Source organism: Magnolia sinica, chromosome 4 (assembly GCF_029962835.1).
Source record: "Magnolia sinica isolate HGM2019 chromosome 4, MsV1, whole genome shotgun sequence".
Classification (NCBI taxonomy): domain Eukaryota; kingdom Viridiplantae; phylum Streptophyta; class Magnoliopsida; order Magnoliales; family Magnoliaceae; genus Magnolia; species Magnolia sinica.
The window spans coordinates 7326558-7344805 of record NC_080576.1 but is presented as its reverse complement, the minus strand read 5'-3'; the positions used below and the strand labels follow the sequence as shown (position 1 = coordinate 7344805).

The window sequence follows — 18248 nt, the reverse complement described above, 5'->3', positions numbered from 1 at the left end:
TGCATCCTTAAGCATGTACAAACATTCCATGCAATTGTTTACGATACACATTATATGTACAACCAGTGTTTTTGTTTTCAGGGTTGTGATTCAATGAGGGAGAGGAACTTATGTTGGAGATCCACGAGAGTGGCACTCAAGTAAGAAATCCAGGCCATTCATTATGTAGGGTATCCTCTCAACGTACTATATGCCAAAAACAACCTAGTAGACTCATCAATTAAGGATTTCTCTCTATCCTCGAGATCCCCTTGCGATTGGTAGAATTGGCAAAACTACAAAATCGCAAGGGGATCTCAAGGACAGAGAAAAATCCTTAATAAGACTCGTCAAGCAAACCACACAAGTAAGTTGATTTAGGATTGTTGGACTTTTTCTTTTTTTTTTTGGAACCGCCCATTTTTTTTCATAAGTTTAACCTTCTCGATCATCGCACCAACATTATTGTCACATTATTTTTCATCCATAGCATATTCACATTATACCCTACCTGATGAGTGGCCCAGATCCTTTATACTTTTGCCATCTTACCAGATCTATGACAGGTGTTTCGCCCCCTTACATGAGGGTCCCTAATTGAATCACGACCGTCAACATCAAAACCCTGTTGTACTCCTGTTAGATTGGCGCAAAAGGAGATGGGGGAGGTTTTAATTTCTCATCCGAATAATTTTCTTTTTTTACTTTTTGATCTTTTCATTATATACGTTGGAGGACTGATCACGTAGGTTCGAGCTGTGTGGGGCCCACTCGTACATGTAGAATCCAAACCCTATGTATTTGGCACACCTCCTCATGTTTACTGCACATCTCGAGAATCATCCTCATCCAAAACTCAGGTGAGACCCAACACAGGAGCGATGTACAATCAGCCCTAGAGCTTATATATTCACGTGGTGTGGCCTACCTGAGTTTTGAAATGGCCTATGTTTGTGTGGGGTCCACCTGATGACTGTATTGGATGACATTTACACAAAACAGCCTGACCCCGCATTCAATCTGCAAGTTTTCATGACGGGTGTCGCCCTTCCCGATATCCCTATCGTTGGCCCACCAGAATTACAGAGTAGGATGGATTTTAGGATCTAGGCCTTACGTGGGCGGCATATCTGATGGAAGGGTTGGATGGCACCCAGACATCATAGTGGCCCCACACAGCTTCATAGTAGTAAAATGGTACGGTCTTTATATTTTAACTCGTGGTAAAGGGGATCCAGGAGGCGATCCATTGTTGAAACTGTTATGATCCGAACCATTGAGGCAGGAGGCATGGCTTGGCTGGTGTCACGCACGTGATCAACGGACACACGTATGTTGCGCTTGTGGTTGCAATTTGAAAAGAGAGATGCGATTACGGATATCCAATTAGTCTCTTTAGCACTCTCTTGGGACCCACTTGGGTGACAGGAACGAAATCGGATTGCGTACTGAGTTACTCATTCAGCTCTTATCGCACTGAGTAAACTTAGTTGGGCCCACTATGAATGTATATGGTCTATCCACGCCGTCCATCCGTTTTCTCAACTCATTTAAAGGGTTAAACCCAAAAATGAAGTAAACCCAAAAATGAAGTATATCCAAAGCTCGAGTGGATCATATCACAGGAAACAGTAGTAATAATGATTTCTACCGTTGAAACCTTGCTAGGCCCCACAGTGATGTTTATTTGTCATCCAACATGTTTATAAGATCATACAGACATACAGACATGGATGAAGGAAAAAAAAAAAAAAAAAAACAAATATAAGATTATCCAAAACTCCCGGGGCCCCAAGAATTTTTCAACAGTGGTAGACGTTCAATTCACACTGTTTCCTATGGTGTGGTCTATTTGAGCTTTGTATACACTTAATTTTTGGGTTCAACTGTTAAAATTATCTTGTTAAATGGATGGACAGAGTGGATAAAATAAATAAATCATGGTAAAACTTACAGAGTTTACTCAGTATGCTAAGTACGGAGTTAGTACACAATCCGCTTTCGACAGGAACAATAGATATACACACATTTCCAAGCATGAAGTTGGCCGTGTGAGGGGCGCCAATGAAGCTTTGATAGTAAAAACGACAAAAGAACCGATCACCTACAAGCTGCTTCATCACAAGGAGTGGCAAGGGCGTACGTTTTCAGCCCGGATGCATTTCTTTACCGCGGAAATTTAAAATTTTATATATATTATATATATATATATATATATATATATATATATATATATATATATATATATATATAATGCATCCAGGAGAAAATGCCGTGTACCAGTCGTTGTGGTGCACGCACTTACAAGTGATTATTTCTCATGAAAAACTGTCTAAAAGCCCGATTTCACCCGTTTCACATCCCTTTTCTTCAGTTCCACCTATGCTTGAAAGCTCCAATGTGCCAGACGTGAGACTAATTTGAGACATTCATATGGTAGGTCGTATCATTGCGTGTTCCTCATCTGAAATTCACATGTGTCCCACTCTTTAATGAGCTACATTGTACGGTGAGTCTAGGGCAAATTGCTAAATTTCAACAGGAACTACAGGACAATGTCAAATAAGTGATTAGCCATGTGTACTCGAAGAAACGATCATCCATCATCTAAATTGACCCTTATGTCTAGAAACAAATTGCCTAATTCATTAGAAACGATTTGTTGAACTCATCTTTAAGATTTCCATTTGTGATTTTATGTTCAACTTCGAAAGATAGAATAAATGAAGAACAAAGAATGAAAAAAAAAAAAAACCCACTACATAATAACTACCAATTTATTAATTAGGAAGCATTACATGCAAGGGCAAGCCTCTATTGTTTTTTTAGATAATCTCTCATTTTCTGAATTCAGCAAATACTATATTTTAAGTATAGAAATTATGTCAGACAAACTCATCTTTATTGTAGATCCATATAAAACAATCTTATAAATATCATTGATGAAATACTATTAAATTCATTTATTATTGAAAAATGATCTTGATTAAAATGACACAAGTAGCTTATTGACTAAATTACTTATACTGCAAGTTAGCGTTTAAGTTGGGAATTGTAGATCTCTAATATGATTAATAATCTATTTTTTATAATCTAAATAGCAAAATTAACAAATTATATATACATTAATAATGAAGATTTCTGACTATAACCTTAAACGTGTACCTTTCTGAAAAGATATTCCCAATACCGCAATGTCGCCCAGAAAATGTTCGATCATCCGCACCTTACACTCTTAAGAAAATCTCTCAATTGAATTTAAGATTTTTTGTCTATATGAGTGAGGGAGATCAAGATATATTTATATAGTAAATAGTTAGAAAAGGTTACCCATCACATTTCTTTTCTTCATTGTCTCCACATCGAAGCTTTTTATATCCATTTAGATAAATGCATATAGAAACTATGGCTCAAGCATCCCCCCTCAAACTTATATGTAATGATCACAACTATAATGGAGCTTACTAAATTGCTTAATTTGAATAATCCAACAGTTAAATCAAAATCAATTATTATGTATAACCCACCCAATAAGAGTTACATTTTTAACTTAGGAATTTTACTAAAAAAATTGCCTATTTCATGGTTTTTTCAAAAACTAATATAAAGTTCAACAACAACAACAACAACAACATAAATAAATAAAATAAAATTCCCATCGTAAAAATGATGGGTGGAAAAAACCCGATTACCCCGTCCATTTATTCAAGCAATTCAGAACCATGAAAGAGAACGTTGCAATCGGTTGCAAATTTGCCTAAGTATATAATCAGCCACATAAAACCCAAAATTTGCAATATAAGTAGGGCCCACAGTGCGGTATTTCTACCATAAGGATTTTGACCCATTCTCCGGAACTTTTGCACCAGGACATGCTTGAACCTTCAATAGGTGCAATGAAATTAACAAAAGTGTGTAAATGGCGGCAACCTTCAATTTGTTGGATTATGGTTCATCCAATGTGGGCTCATTACATCAATAGTCGAGATCATTGAATCATACCATACACCCCAATCGGATCCAACTAGATGGGCCATCCCCAAAACGTACTTGAATTTGAAAATTCCAGCCTTTAAATCTCTGGCCTCAAAAATGGCAGTCAAGAAGATCCAGCAATGATCACATCAACTACAAAAAGACCAAGATGGATGGTTCCCATCTTTCAATATTTGAGTATTTTAAGACATGGTTGATCCACATTAAGGTCCACACACAACAATGATTTGTATCACTGAACCATCACAGCCCACTCATAACTAAAAAAAGGAGGATACCATACATAACCTATGATGGACCACAGTCCATACTACGAAGGCAAAAAGACAAGGCCACAGCAGGAGATCATGAAGGCAAAAGTACAAGGTCACAGCAGGAGAGAGACCTTAACAAAGAAAGGAAAATGCCAAGATGAATGGAAAAGGAAGGCTTTGGCTCTGCCCGTACATATTGCAAGCTAGCCAACTATCCTCAGCTCTTTTTAGTTAATGTAGACCGTTGCTTATTTAACACACTACCATCCAATTAGTGGGCCTCTTTTTTATGACTTATGATTTAAATGATGAAGGGTTGATGTCTTCCAGTCAAGAAGGTTAATAGGGCATCACATATATACATAGGGTCCCAATGTATCTACTGTTTAGATCATCAAGCAATGAGCTCCACACGTCCATAGTGGGCCATCCCAATGCATATCCAGTTTGGATTTGTAAGACATGTTAGTTATTGACTCTGTAAACTAGTGAAATCTAAAAACTTTAAGAGAGATCATTCTCTTGGCTGTATACATGGAAAGCGTTGTGTGGATGGGAGCATCCATCTATGAGACCCTACCATGCATAGATCAAATCAGGGGTAGTGTCAATGGGCTTTGAACCATCCATCTAGTGGACCCTTCCATTCAGGCCATTGATTGTCCATTGAATCCAATGGTTTAGCCCACCTGATTAATTAGCAATTGGCCTAATTCTTTTATTGGACAATATTCATAATGGAGCTTAACATTTAGATGGTGAAAATGTCCAACAATTGGAATTTTTCTAAGTCGACAACAGAGTAGAGAGTGGGAGTATTTTCGGAGTTTGCATGGCCGAGCATGTTCTTGGCGCATATGCAGCCAAAAAAATGTCATATATCAGTAGGAATTTCTGGGTAAAAATACCCCTTTTGTCTTAAAACTATTTATTTATATTTTCCCTTTTAAATTCCCAAACGGATACCATTTTTTAAAAACATTGAAAGGAAAATTTGGACCTATAGCTATAAATGGTTTTTGGAGATAAATGGAGGGCCCGAATCCTCTACAACACTTTGTTGTAGGAAGTGCATCAAGTCGGACTTGACTTTTCTGACCCCATAGAGAAGATCCCGAGGGCATATTTGTTGCTCTTGAAATTGGAACATAGGATATTCTGCTTTAATATCATATCAAACAACCACTTTGTCTAAAAGCTCCTAACATTAGAGGATGGTGTGTTAATGTATATCAAAGGACTTTAATAGGTCATCATCATCATCATTGTTTCTTTTGGTGTGGCTCACCTAAGTTTGGTTTGGCTTAGATTTTGAGATCAATTCTTAACATGATGTGTCACAATTGATAGATGGAGTTGATTTCACACACATATAATGGTGGGCCCATGAAGCTTGCATATTACATGTTGTCCCTGCATGACACGGGGAGAGACATGATGAGGTCGATCACCATCTTCCTCAAGGGATCTCTCTGGATTCCTCTCAAAGCTTTCTTTAATTCATGAAAGATAAAAGTATAAATAATTTCTAATAAATTTGAAATAACTTGATTGATTAAAACAATAATAATAATAAAATTAACACTCTAAATAATTAACTAAAAACCTAAGATGGAGTTTTAGACTAAAACTTCAACTCAAACACCATACAAACACAATTTACTATAAATAGTAAACTTACTATTTATAGAGTACCTCTATTCTTAGCATACCTCATGGTTTTCAACCAAAAATAATAAGTGTTATTCTCCTAACTTTTCTAAGCCATTTTCATGTTAGGCATGATTTCTACAACTCCAAGGATTAAAAGTTATACTCAAACTAAATTTTATTATTTACAATGAAAAATAAATAAATAGGCCTTTTGATCATGGATATGATGGAATCTCACAAATCCGATGTGGGCAGCTTGACATAGCAAGTTGGTTGGGTTAAATAAGTTTTCCTACCCTAAAATCATATATAATATGTCGTAAAACTCATCATTATTTATGAGATATGACTTTTTTAAGGTTCTAACAATGTGAATCATTTTCACATTCAATCAAACCTTCTCTGATCGATCTTTGTCATGAAAACGTTTGTGACCAGCTCTATGTTGTAGATGATTCCAATACTCTTCAAAAAGGTTACTTTTTTCCTCTTTTACATTAAGTTTAAGGATTTTTTTTTTAGTTTTTTTGGGTGTGTTTGTTTACAGATTTGTTGAAAATTAAAATCATTTTACTCATATTCATCAAGGGGTGGTGGCGCAGTTGGCTAGCGCGTAGGTCTCATAGCTTCGAGTTATCCTGAGGTCGAGAGTTCGAGCCTCTCTCACCCCAACCTTCTTTTTTTCAAATTTTGGCCGGTTACGGTTGTGCTTGGGCTGTAGGGATGGGCCCAAAAGCCCAGGCTCACTCAAAAGCCCCTTAGACTGGGCTCAGGCAATATTGCTTGGTTGGGCTTGGGCGGACCCAGACCTGATCCATTAACATTGACACGTCTTTTCATGGAATCTATGTGGACCAGTCGGTCAGGTAAGACATGACTACGTCTTCATGGATGAAGATGATCTTGTTCATATGCTCTTGGAGCTAGGGGCATCAATGGGCTGGGCTGGTCTGGGCTGGGCTTCCGGGGTTTCGGCCCTTACCTGCCTTGTGCTAGCTTGGACTAGGATATCTGGCCCAAGGTTGAGGCTCAAGCTTAAATCTGAGGCCCATTTCTAATCGGGATGGGTTTTGATTAAGATGTCAAAAGCCCATGAGCGGACCCAGCCTGTTTGAGTTTAAAAGACGACTTGGAAATTACAAGTTCAAAGGAATTTGAAATTTTAATTTCAGATCCTACCAGGAGAAGGTTATTTTAGGTAATTAAAAGGTTGTTGGCTAGAATGGACCCCACCATGGTGTTTATGCCAAAATTCACCCGAGCACAAGGCGTGTCACCCTATATTAGGCCCAGGGCCCAAAAATCAGCCTAGTTCGTGTTTCAGGTGGACCACATTATTGTAAATAGGCAACAATCACCCTCCAAATAGTTTTCCTCCGTGTGGCCCACCTGAATATTGGACGGGCTTCATCTTTGGGCCCTATGCCTAAATAGTGGCGTGGCATCTAATGATTAGAGTGGATTTTATATGATAATCGCAGTAATCCCTGTACTAAAGTAAATAGAGAGAATGGTTCAGTTACCTGCAAATGGCAGTGACATTTAATGTTAATGCGATGTGCTTGCAACTGTTTCTTCTAGTATGGCCCACCTAAATTACAGGTTAGTTTGATTTTTTAGCTTTGGCCTAATTTGGAATTATACACATTAAATGGTCTAAGTAGATCTTATATATGCATCACGGTGGGCCCGAAAAAAATCAAGGTTTTCCTTGACCCTTTGTTTTTAAAAAACTTTAAAGGGAGTGGATTAGATGTGGCTCTCACCGTGGGGCTCGCCTTGATGAATTTATTATAATCCACACCGTCTATCCATTTGTTCAAATCATTTTAAGGGCATTAGCCGAAAAATGAAACAAATACAAATCCTAGGTCGACTATAGTATTGGAAACAGTGTTGATTGAATGTCCCACCATTAAAAACTTTCTAAGGCTCACCATGATGTTTATTCGCCATCCAACCCATTGATAATGTCACAAAAAATTGGATGAAAGGGAAAAAACAAATATCAGATTAATCCAGAGCTTTTTGTGGCCCATAAAAAGTTTTTAATGGTCAATCACCATGTTTTCCTATGATAAGGTCCACTTGAGATTTGGATCCGATTCATTTTTGGAGGCATACCCTAAAATGATCTGGAAAAACGGATGAACGGTGTGGATGTAGAATAAATACATCAAGATGTCCTCAACATAAGGGCAGCACCTAATCAGCTCCCTTTTAACTAGGAGTGACGAAGACCACACCTCTTAGGCTTGGGCACGGGTCGGGCCCTATATAAACATTATGGGCTGGGTTTGAGCTGGACTATTTTAGCTTGTCACGGGCTCAAAACAAGTTTGGGTTCAAGTAAAAAAAATGTAGGTCAGGCTTGGACACAACTTGGCCCAGCCCTAGCCCTAGCCCTAATCACGTTAACACTCTTACTCAACAATTTTACTCTTGTGGTTGCGGGAGAAGTCGGGGGCAAATGCATGCCAAATATAATTACTACAAATTTCAAGGTCATTCTATAAGATGGTGGAAATGAATTCAAGAGTCATCAATTTTGTACCCCTTCTTTCATGTAAGAGAATCATTCATTAGTTATGGTGACCACATACTCTAGAACAAAATGACATTATGGAAGAGAAAATATCAACACATGATTGAAATTGGGCTCTTTCTTTTAGCTCATTCTTATGTACCTCATTACTTTTGAACCGATGCTTTCTCGTTATGTTCTTAATAAATCATTTATCATTAAAAGTTAGTGGAAACATTAGCTCTTAGAAAAAATTATTCACCAAACCCCCCAACCATGCTACATCATAAACCATTGGTTGTGCTTGCTACTCATTTTTACATCCATATAATAAAAATAAACTGAAATTCCACACAACTCAATGTATTTTTATTGGGTAGAGTCTCAACTACAAAGGTTATTAATACCTTGAACCCAAAATTGGTTGTGTTTATCTCTTCCCATACATTATATTTGATGAAAATGACTTCTCATTCTCAACGACTATCAACCCAGTCATCTTTAGTTGATCTGTCACTTCCCTTGTTCACATTCAAGCTCCATCACATTTGGCTACTAGTGTTGATGAGTCCACTAATGTCATTGTCGCAGAATTGCAACCTTCTGATGTAAATGTGTCTCACTCAAACCACCCTATACAATCTCACCAATCACACACCACTAATTTCCTTCCAAGTCCATCTTTATTTAACTAATCATTGCGCACTACTTCAACAACCACCTACTCTCCCATTATCTCATATGGTCTACTTAATTCATCAACTTCCTTTACACCAACTGACATCAACACATCTCATCTTGCCTAATTCTCACCACATTGTTACCTAAGCCATGGATGGCACTTGAAAACCCAAAATCCTCTCCACAACTAAGTTCCCACTCCCCATGACGCTATTGATGTCTTCAGTTCATAACAAACAGACTTGTTATAGCCAAGCTTCCAAACATACTGAATGACGAGCCGCTATGGCATCTGAGTTTAATGCACTTACAAAAAATGGCACGTGGTCATTAGCTCCATCTTGGCATCATTAAAATAATCTTTGGTTGTCATTAGATCTATAAATTAAAGCGGCACATTGATGGCTATAATGCTTTAAGGCCCACCTTATGGCCAGGGGAATATTCCAACAACAAGAAGGTGTTGACTACATGGAAACATTTAGCCCAGTAGTCAAACCTAGCTACCACCATTCAGGTAGTTTTCACTCTTGTCGTACAGTTTGTGTGGCCCATTCTTGAGTTGGATGTCCATAACATCTTTTTACATGGGCACCTGGTTGAGGAACTTTACATGCAGTAGCCTCCTAGGTTTTTTCTTCTTTTTTTTTTGGTTAGCTTGTTAGTACAACCACTGTCAGTTCACACTTCACTGTGAGCCACCCCCACTGGGGATCGATACCAAGACTTCAATGTTGAAATGAGGTATCTTTCACTCAATCTACCACTTGAGCCATGGATTAGAGTTTTAATTCGACTCAAGTAGCCTCCTCGGTTTATTGACCCATTGTTAATTACACATCTGCTGATTACATAAAATAATTTATGGTTTGCGGTTTCCACAGTTCACCAACTTCATAATGGAACATGCATTTCAAGGCACACATGTGGATACTTCTTTCCTCATATGCACGACAAATCATTATACTTATCTATGTTGATGATATTATATATACTTATCTATGTTGATTATTATTATTATTATAGGTAACTCCGCTAATATGACTTGTCAGATTGAACAACAGAGTACGACATTTGCAATGAAGGCCCTCGGCAATCTTCACTAGTTTATGGGGCTCCAAGTTCAATGTAGAATTTTCATATCTCATACGAAATATATCACAGATCTTCTCCAACAGTGGAAGTTGGATAGTGTTAAACTGTAATATACGGCCATAAACTATCTAAATATGATGAGGTCTGCTTCCAAATGCCAATGATTACATAAGCTTAGTTGTTGCACTACAGTATTTATCGTTGACCTGTCCTAATATTACCTTTGCAGTCAATCAGCTATGTCAATTCATGCATGCCCCGACCTCAATCCATTGGGTAGCTATCAAGTGCATCATGCACTATCTTAAAGGCATCAGTCACCGTGGCTTCATGACATAATTGGAGTTCATCATTAAATTTACAGGCATACTCAGATTTTGATTAGGCAAAATATCCTAAGGATTGACGATCAACCGGGTGGTTTTTTCATCTTATTGGGCAAAAAACTCATCTCCTAGAATGGAGAGAGAGAGAGAGAGAGCACCATGGCCTGATCAAGCACCGGAGTTGAATACTGATCTCTTGCTCACACTGCTACTTCTCTTCCATTGATTCGTACACTTTTCAAGAATCTCTCCATTTATATCCGTGTCCCTCCGATTATCTAGTGTGATAATATCAACACTATGGCTTTTTGTCGCCAATCTTGCATACCATGCCCACACCAAACACATGGAAATTGATTGTCATTTCATCCGAGAACATATGATTTGCAAAGAAATCGATGTCCACTTTGTCTCTTCTCACAATCAAGTTGCTAATAAATTCACAAAAATACTTGCAGCAAAAAGATTTCAACATCTAATTGACAAACTAACAATGTTGGTACTCCCATTTAGCTTGAGGGGGTGTGTTATCAGGAATTGTTAGGTATTGAATCAATTATTGTAAAACCAACAACTATATATATTCATACTCTCACGCCAGAAAGTGTATGTTGAGATTATTTTTCTTATTTCTTGTTTTGATTTACTTATCAAATTTTTATTAACGACCTACCAACAATGTTCAAAACTATAAAACAAAGCTTAACCAAATGTTCATATCCAAGAGAAAAAACAAATGTACCACCAACATGATTTTTCTATAGTTTCCCATAGATGATGGGGCCCAACAAAATGAAATTGGATATTCAGGATGGTATGAATATTATGGTTTACAGAGAAAAGTGCAACAACTTTCACATGCAACTGATAAAAAGTTCACAGTTCGTGGCTACAATCTTGCAATCTGAGAGACTTTCAGGGACATGTTTCATCCACCCTCAACTCCATGGAATCACTACCCATAGGCCCATAGTAGGGATGGTTTGGACCTAGATTTAAATCAGTCATGCTGGGCCTATTCAAATTTTTTGATTTTAATCAATTGGGGCATGGTCCATTAACAACCCTACTCACAAAAACCATTTGCTAGGAAATGTGTGGAGTATGGTTGGTTACACCATTTTGACTCTCCATCATTCTAATTGGACGACTGAAGCCATTATCAATTGAAAAAAAAAAAAAAAGAAAAAGGAATGGTCTCAATTAATCATGTTGGAAAAGATCTAAGCATCGGTCAAGACCATTGCACATGCATCTGGCTGTTGGCTGCTCATCTTTTAAAAAAATTGTTCTTACGGCCTGGTCTTAGCATATTCCCATCAATTGATATAAAAATGGTCGGTCTGTCATAATTATGCTAGAAAATGGCTTGTTTATTGATATGCATTGTCTATCATTTGTGGCCCATATTTGATTACCCCTCCCTCTTATGAACACTTTGCAAGGACGATGCTGACCATTTTAACAATGGTTATGAAAATGGATGGTGCATATTAATTATATTGAAAAGGGGTTTGATAATTGATGTGGACCATCAATCATTTTGGGTCACTTTTTGTGGTCCATCCCTTTCAATATCCACTTTGATCTGATAATTGTAACCACTTGACCTGATCTATAAACCCAGTTTTTAATTTGATCCGTTAGGAGGCCACTCTAAAATAGACCAAGCTCATACTCAATCCATTAGATAAATGGGTTAGATATTAGGGCGACAATGGGTTGTGTGGCCTAGCCATATAGGGCCAGGGCTTAGGCCCTTGAACTTGTTGAGGGCTGGACCTAGGCTTGAAAACTTTACCCAAAATCTGTCTGGTGTGCAGCCCAGGCCTTGATCAATGATGGATGACCCTATCATTTCATTAAGTGGGGTTCGTTATACGGAATGGATGGAAGACTAGAAGGCACATTTGACAATTCTCATTTAACATACATGGGTGATATAAAACGCTAGCTTTTGGTCACGAGGTTATGTTTCACTGTCAAAACCATTTATATTACGTGATTTATCGTAGATAGATGTGACACGGGAAAGAAATCTTAATTTTTGAGCTATTTCAAACATTTAATAATTCATTCTATTCTTATAAGATATAGCCAAGGCCTTTTCAGGTCGGTTAGGGCCAAGACTTGAGAAATTAGGGCCGAGCTGAGGGGCCTAACCTGGTCCATTGGCATACTTATCAAGTATGGGTATGGGAGGACCCCAACTCAATCAATTAGATAAATGGGTTTGGATTGTATCTAAACTGGATCTAATATTGATGAGTTTGAGTATATAAGGCAGATATTCTAGCCTATTGTTAAATGCATCGTGTTGGGCTTTGCAGCCTCAACCTGACTGGAACAGACCCATGTGCACCTATAGGTACGTGAAGGGAGCTTCTCAATGCAACCAACGATTTAACATAGAAGGTTAGCTGTTCACATGCTAAAACACAAAAATCCATTTTAACCATGAGTGCAATTGCCAGCGTCAAGGGATGCTGATTGCCTAGGGCCCACTGTAATGCACATTCATCTGTTTTGCCAACTCACATTAAGACATTAGCCCAAAAAATGAAACAGTTTCAAAACTCAAGTAAAATGCACCATAGGAAATAATGTCATAGGGAAATGCCTAGTAACGAAGCCTCCTTAAGGTCTAATGTATTTATATTTCATCCATATCAATTATAAGGTTATTTATATGAACAGAAAATACAAATATTTGATTGATCTAAAATTTGTGTGATCTTATAAATGTTTCAATGATGGTCACTCAATCTTCATTTTTTTTGTTTTGGATTTGCATATATTTTAAGCTCATGGCCTAACATAATCTGACAACAGAGATGAATAAGGTGGATTTCTCACCAACATCATGGTGGACCCCACCTAGCTTCTGAGTGTGAGAACGTCTTCCAATAAGTTGTTAAATATACATCTTCCATGGTACTACCCAAGTAAGCATGCTCATACTCGGCAATGATGGGATTAGACAAAAGTTCCATCAGGTCTTGACAGTGGGCCCACCTTGATGTTTGTGTTGCTTATTTATATCATTTATTTATTTGGCTAAGTCATTGTCAGGCATAGCCTCAAGGATGAAGTAGACCACATGCTATAAGAACAGAGCTTAGTGAACGCTCATTATTAAAACTTTCCTAAAGTCTAGTGGACGTTTATTTGTCATCCAACTTAGTAATATGGTCACACGCAACTTGAACAAAGGAAAAACATGATCTAAAACTTTTGTAGCTCAAATAAATTTCTAATGGCTAATCGCTATCTGTCATGTGATGTGGTCGACCATAGATCTAGATATATTTCATTTTTGGGCCATGCTCTAAAATGAGCTGGAAAAATTGATGAGCAGGGTGATATACAAAACATGCATCGACGTGGCCCTACGGTCAGGACCTATTGGAACTCGGTCAGGCCCAGACTTGGCCATGGCACATAGGTGGATACGGTACAGGCACAAAAATCTCGAGTGCTCCTGCTGGGCAGCAAAACTCATTCAAACGAGGGGAGTTATTGGATACTCTGGCAGAGAACTAGGCTTGATACACAGACACTTTATAATTATACACATTACATGCATCAGATCAAATTAAGCCCCTAAATTGTGGAACCCACTGTTCCTAACTTACAACACTGAAATGAGATTGGTTTCACCAGTCCAACTTAAATCGACCCTTGTGTTTTTAAATATGACCGGTTTGGATTTTCATTTAAACCGTCCGATTGTCAGATGAAAATAAAAAATTCATAAATTTTGGTCCATAACACATCAAAAAGAGGGTCCCGTGATCTGGACAGTTTATTTTGACTTACTAGTCTGCCACGTGTACAATTTGCAAGTGATTGATAAGCGCGTGAGTATCATTAACAACACTCTGCCAGAGTATGAAAGATTTTCTCTTCAAAACAAATCTTCATTCTGCAAGGCGTCGGAAACCCTATTCGTCATCCCCTATTTTTCTGCCTATTTAGACATTATCAAAATCCCATGCCCTAGAAATTGAATCCTCCCCCGCCATGGAAGAAGCGGATTCTCATAATCACCCTCCCGAAACCGCCAATCTTCTACCCGAAACAGCCAATCTTCTTCCGGAAACCGATCTCAGCACCACCAATGAAGACCCGATACCACCATCCACCCCCCAAAACCACCTCCAAGACCCCGAAAGTCACCCCCAAACCCCGCCGGAAAATCACCCCCGCCCTGTCCCCACTCCTCAAAGCCAAGACGGAAACCCTAACCCACTGCCGGAAAACCACCTGCTGTCTGAGGAATGCCCACCTCCTGCGAAGAAACGCCGCCGCCGGAAGAAGCAGTTCCCGGAAATGATCCCGTCCGCCTCTGCCGCATCCGGCCTCCGCGTCCTCCGGCCCCACTCCAACAAATCCAGCATCTACAATGAGAAGCTTATGGACGAGATCATCCAGCTTCAGATCAACGAAGGTCCTTCTCCGTCCAAGCCCCGCCGCCGCAAGATTGCCGACCTCGCCAAGGAGGTTGATGTCGAGGCCATGATCGCCATCTCCGTCGGCTTCCCAGTTGACTCTCTCGCTGAGGAGGAGATAGAGTCCAACGTGGTCCCCACGGTTGGCGGCGTCGAACAGGCCAACTACATAGTTGTCCGCAACCACATCCTGGCCCGCTGGCGGTCCAATGTCTCCGTGTGGATGACCAAGGACCATGCCCTGGAATCCATACGGTCCGAGCACCGCGGCCTCGTCAGCACTGCCTATGGCTTCCTCCTCGACCATGGGTACATCAACTTCGGCCTGGCTCCCTCCATCAAGGAGGCCATCTTGAAGCCGCTGTCGGATGGGGCCGAGCGGGCCAATGTCATAATTGTTGGGGCGGGCCTTGCCGGACTATCTGCTGCGCGGCACCTACTTTCATTGGGCTTCAAGGTTGCAATCATTGAGGGAAGGAACCGGCCTGGGGGACGGGTCTTGACAAGGAAGATGCAGGGTGATGGGGTGGTTGCAGCTGCTGATCTTGGTGCCAGTGTCCTCACCGGAATCAATGGGAACCCGCTCGGTGTCCTGGCAAGGCAGCTTGGGTTTCCGCTCCACAAGGTACGAGACAAATGCCCACTGTATCTACCCAGCGGAAAGGCTGTTGATCCCGATATCGACTCGAGGGTCGAGTTTACATTCAATAGGCTTCTAGATAAGGTCTGTAAGCTCCGGCAGACAATGCTGGATGAGGTGAAATCTGTGGATGTCTCGTTGGGAACTGCACTCGAGACCTTCAGGCATGTGTACAAGGTTGCTGAGGTGCCCGAGGAGAGGATGCTTTTGAACTGGCATCTTGCAAATTTGGAATATGCAAATGCCGCATTATTGTCGGATCTGTCGATGGCGTACTGGGACCAGGATGATCCTTATGAGATGGGTGGGGACCACTGTTTCATCCCAGGCGGGAATGGGAGGTTCGTCCGTGCGCTTGCAGAGAACCTTCCAATTTTTTATGGTCAGATGGTAGAGAGTATAAGATATGGGGTTGATGGGGTTATGGTCTGTGCGGGTGGAAAGGTTTTTCGTGGTGACATGGTTCTGTGCACGGTCCCATTGGGGGTCCTCAAGAAGGGGACAATTGAGTTCCTCCCAGAGCTGCCACTGCAGAAGCGGGATGCAATTCAGAGACTGGGGTTTGGGTTGCTTAACAAGGTTGCAATGCTGTTCCCACGTGATTTCTGGGGTGGATGGATTGATACATTTGGGCATTTGACTGAGGATACAAGTAAACGTGGGGAGTTCTTTCTATTCTACAGCTACTCTTCAGTTTCGGGAGGCCCACTTCTGGTAGCTCTTGTTGCGGGGGAATCTGCTTTGAAATTTGAGGCAATGTCTCCAGTCGAGTCTGTACAGCGAGTTTTAAAGGTACTGAGGAGAATTTTTACCCCAAGAGGGATTGAAGTTCCTGACCCAATTCATGTGGTTTGTACTCGCTGGGGGAAAGATCGGTTCACATATGGATCCTACTCATATGTTGCAGTTGGGGCTTCTGGGGATGATTATGACATTCTAGCTGAGCCCGTGGGAGATGGGAGGGTTTTCTTTGCTGGGGAGGCTACCAACCGACGGTACCCGGCAACGATGCATGGAGCTTTCCTCAGTGGGTTGAGGGAGGCTGCCAACATATTGAGAGCAGCTAACAGGAGGCCCTTGGGTTTGTCAGACAGGCCATATGTACGAGAGGAAAGTGTGGATTGGAACAATCTGTTTACGAGTCCTGATTTGTCATTTGGGAGTTTCTCAGTTCTGTTTGATCCCAGTACAGATGACCTTGCATCTCTTTCACTGTTGCGAGTTGGGTTTGGTGGAAAATTGTTGGAATCTGGTCCTCTTTATCTTTATGGCTTGATTTCGAGGAAGCAGGTGATGGAGCTGAGCAAGGTTGAAGGAGATGAAAACAGATTGAGGGTGTTGTATCGTACCTATGATGTGAAGTTGGTTGGAAGGAAAGGATTGGGAAGAGATGGAGAATCTCTTGTAGCCCGTTTGAAGGCAGGTGGAGTGGACCTCAATGCATTAGGTACGGATGAAGCCCAACAATCATAACAAGTTCTCTTCAGTTTCCTGCAGTATGAGCATTCTTTGTATGATTGGATTTCATTAAACAGACCTTGAGCCGGTAACGACTTCTGACACACTGGCTTGGGTTCATTTCTTTCAATCATTTCTTTCAATGAGAAAATCAAAGGAGGATACCAACAATTTTGTATTGGTTGTCATGAATCATTGGAAACTGATTAGAAGACAAGTAGAGATACAATGGTCGAGATTTCTTGGCCAAGGATTAGATAGGATTGCTAACTCTTTAGGTTGTGACTTTGAGGAGTTAATCTGTCTGAATGGATTGACAGACAGAAATTCTAGCTCTTCAGTACTTACTGATTTTATGACCTGATTCTCCTGAAACGTAATTGTTGGCATTACCATTGTTCTTGTATGGGGCTAAACTGAAAACTTTAGTGAATATAGAGGTCAAAATTGCTGTCTATAATGCTCACTTTTTTTTAACTGCATGGATTCTATAATTAGTAGCTTCAACCGGTCATGGCGAGGTTGTATTGCTGCTACTATAAATGAAAGTATTTAATCTCAGCCATTTATTGAAAATGCTAGTGTAATTGTTTTAAATAATTACCATATCATTTTATTGTGGCGATATTACCATGAAATGCATGCCTTGCTCTCTATCTGCGACTCTAAAGTAAAGCTCTCCTCATTCATGTTATGCAGTATTTGCTCCACGGTATTGCCAACAGACACAGATGCTCATGGCCTTGTGCTCAGTCTGTCAATCTTATGCAATACTGGATTACATGGATGTTTCCAGTAATGCACTACTGGATTCATCACTGATGGTCTACTATTGCTTATTTCCTTGAAGGATACATGATAAAACAACTCAATTTTTGTTGGATTAATTCCATTTAGCAGTTTTGGAAAATAAAAGAGAAGTACACTCTCATCAATTCTTTTGGTGCTTGAATGACTATAAATTGTTAAGTTCATCATGTTATCTGATTCTTTCACTATTATACGGTAAACAGTTAGAGCAGGAATGAACATAATCATGTAGATTTCAAGCACATTGGTGGTGATTATTATACCAAATGGGCACTGACAATGTTGGCATCCTTAAATCTTTATAACTTACCTGGTTTTCATATTTGGTAATCCTTTTGTTTTTTGAAGATTTCACATTTGGTATTCTTAAACCCTCTTTAT

General features: G+C 39.8%; 1 protein-coding gene and 1 non-coding gene across 2 annotated transcripts; both read left to right on the top strand.

Moving 5' to 3' along the window:
• The first annotated feature begins 6469 nt into the window (after positions 1-6469).
• On the top strand, positions 6470-6553 carry TRNAM-CAU (transfer RNA methionine (anticodon CAU)). The gene is given in 2 exon segments: positions 6470-6507; positions 6518-6553. It is a non-coding gene; the product is annotated as a tRNA-Met (tRNA).
• Positions 6554-14427: 7874 nt separating this feature from the next.
• LOC131242303 (lysine-specific histone demethylase 1 homolog 1) lies at positions 14428-17682 on the top strand. Its single transcript, XM_058240874.1, has one exon. The coding sequence runs from the start codon at positions 14532-14534 to the stop codon at positions 17070-17072; it is 2541 nt and encodes an 846-aa protein (XP_058096857.1). The 5' UTR covers positions 14428-14531; the 3' UTR covers positions 17073-17682.
• Positions 17683-18248: the final 566 nt, after the last annotated feature.

Coding starts and splice junctions, on each gene's coding strand:
- LOC131242303 (XM_058240874.1), top strand. CDS start 14,532: ATGGAAGAAGCGGATTCTCATAATCACCCTCCCGAAACCGCCAATCTT.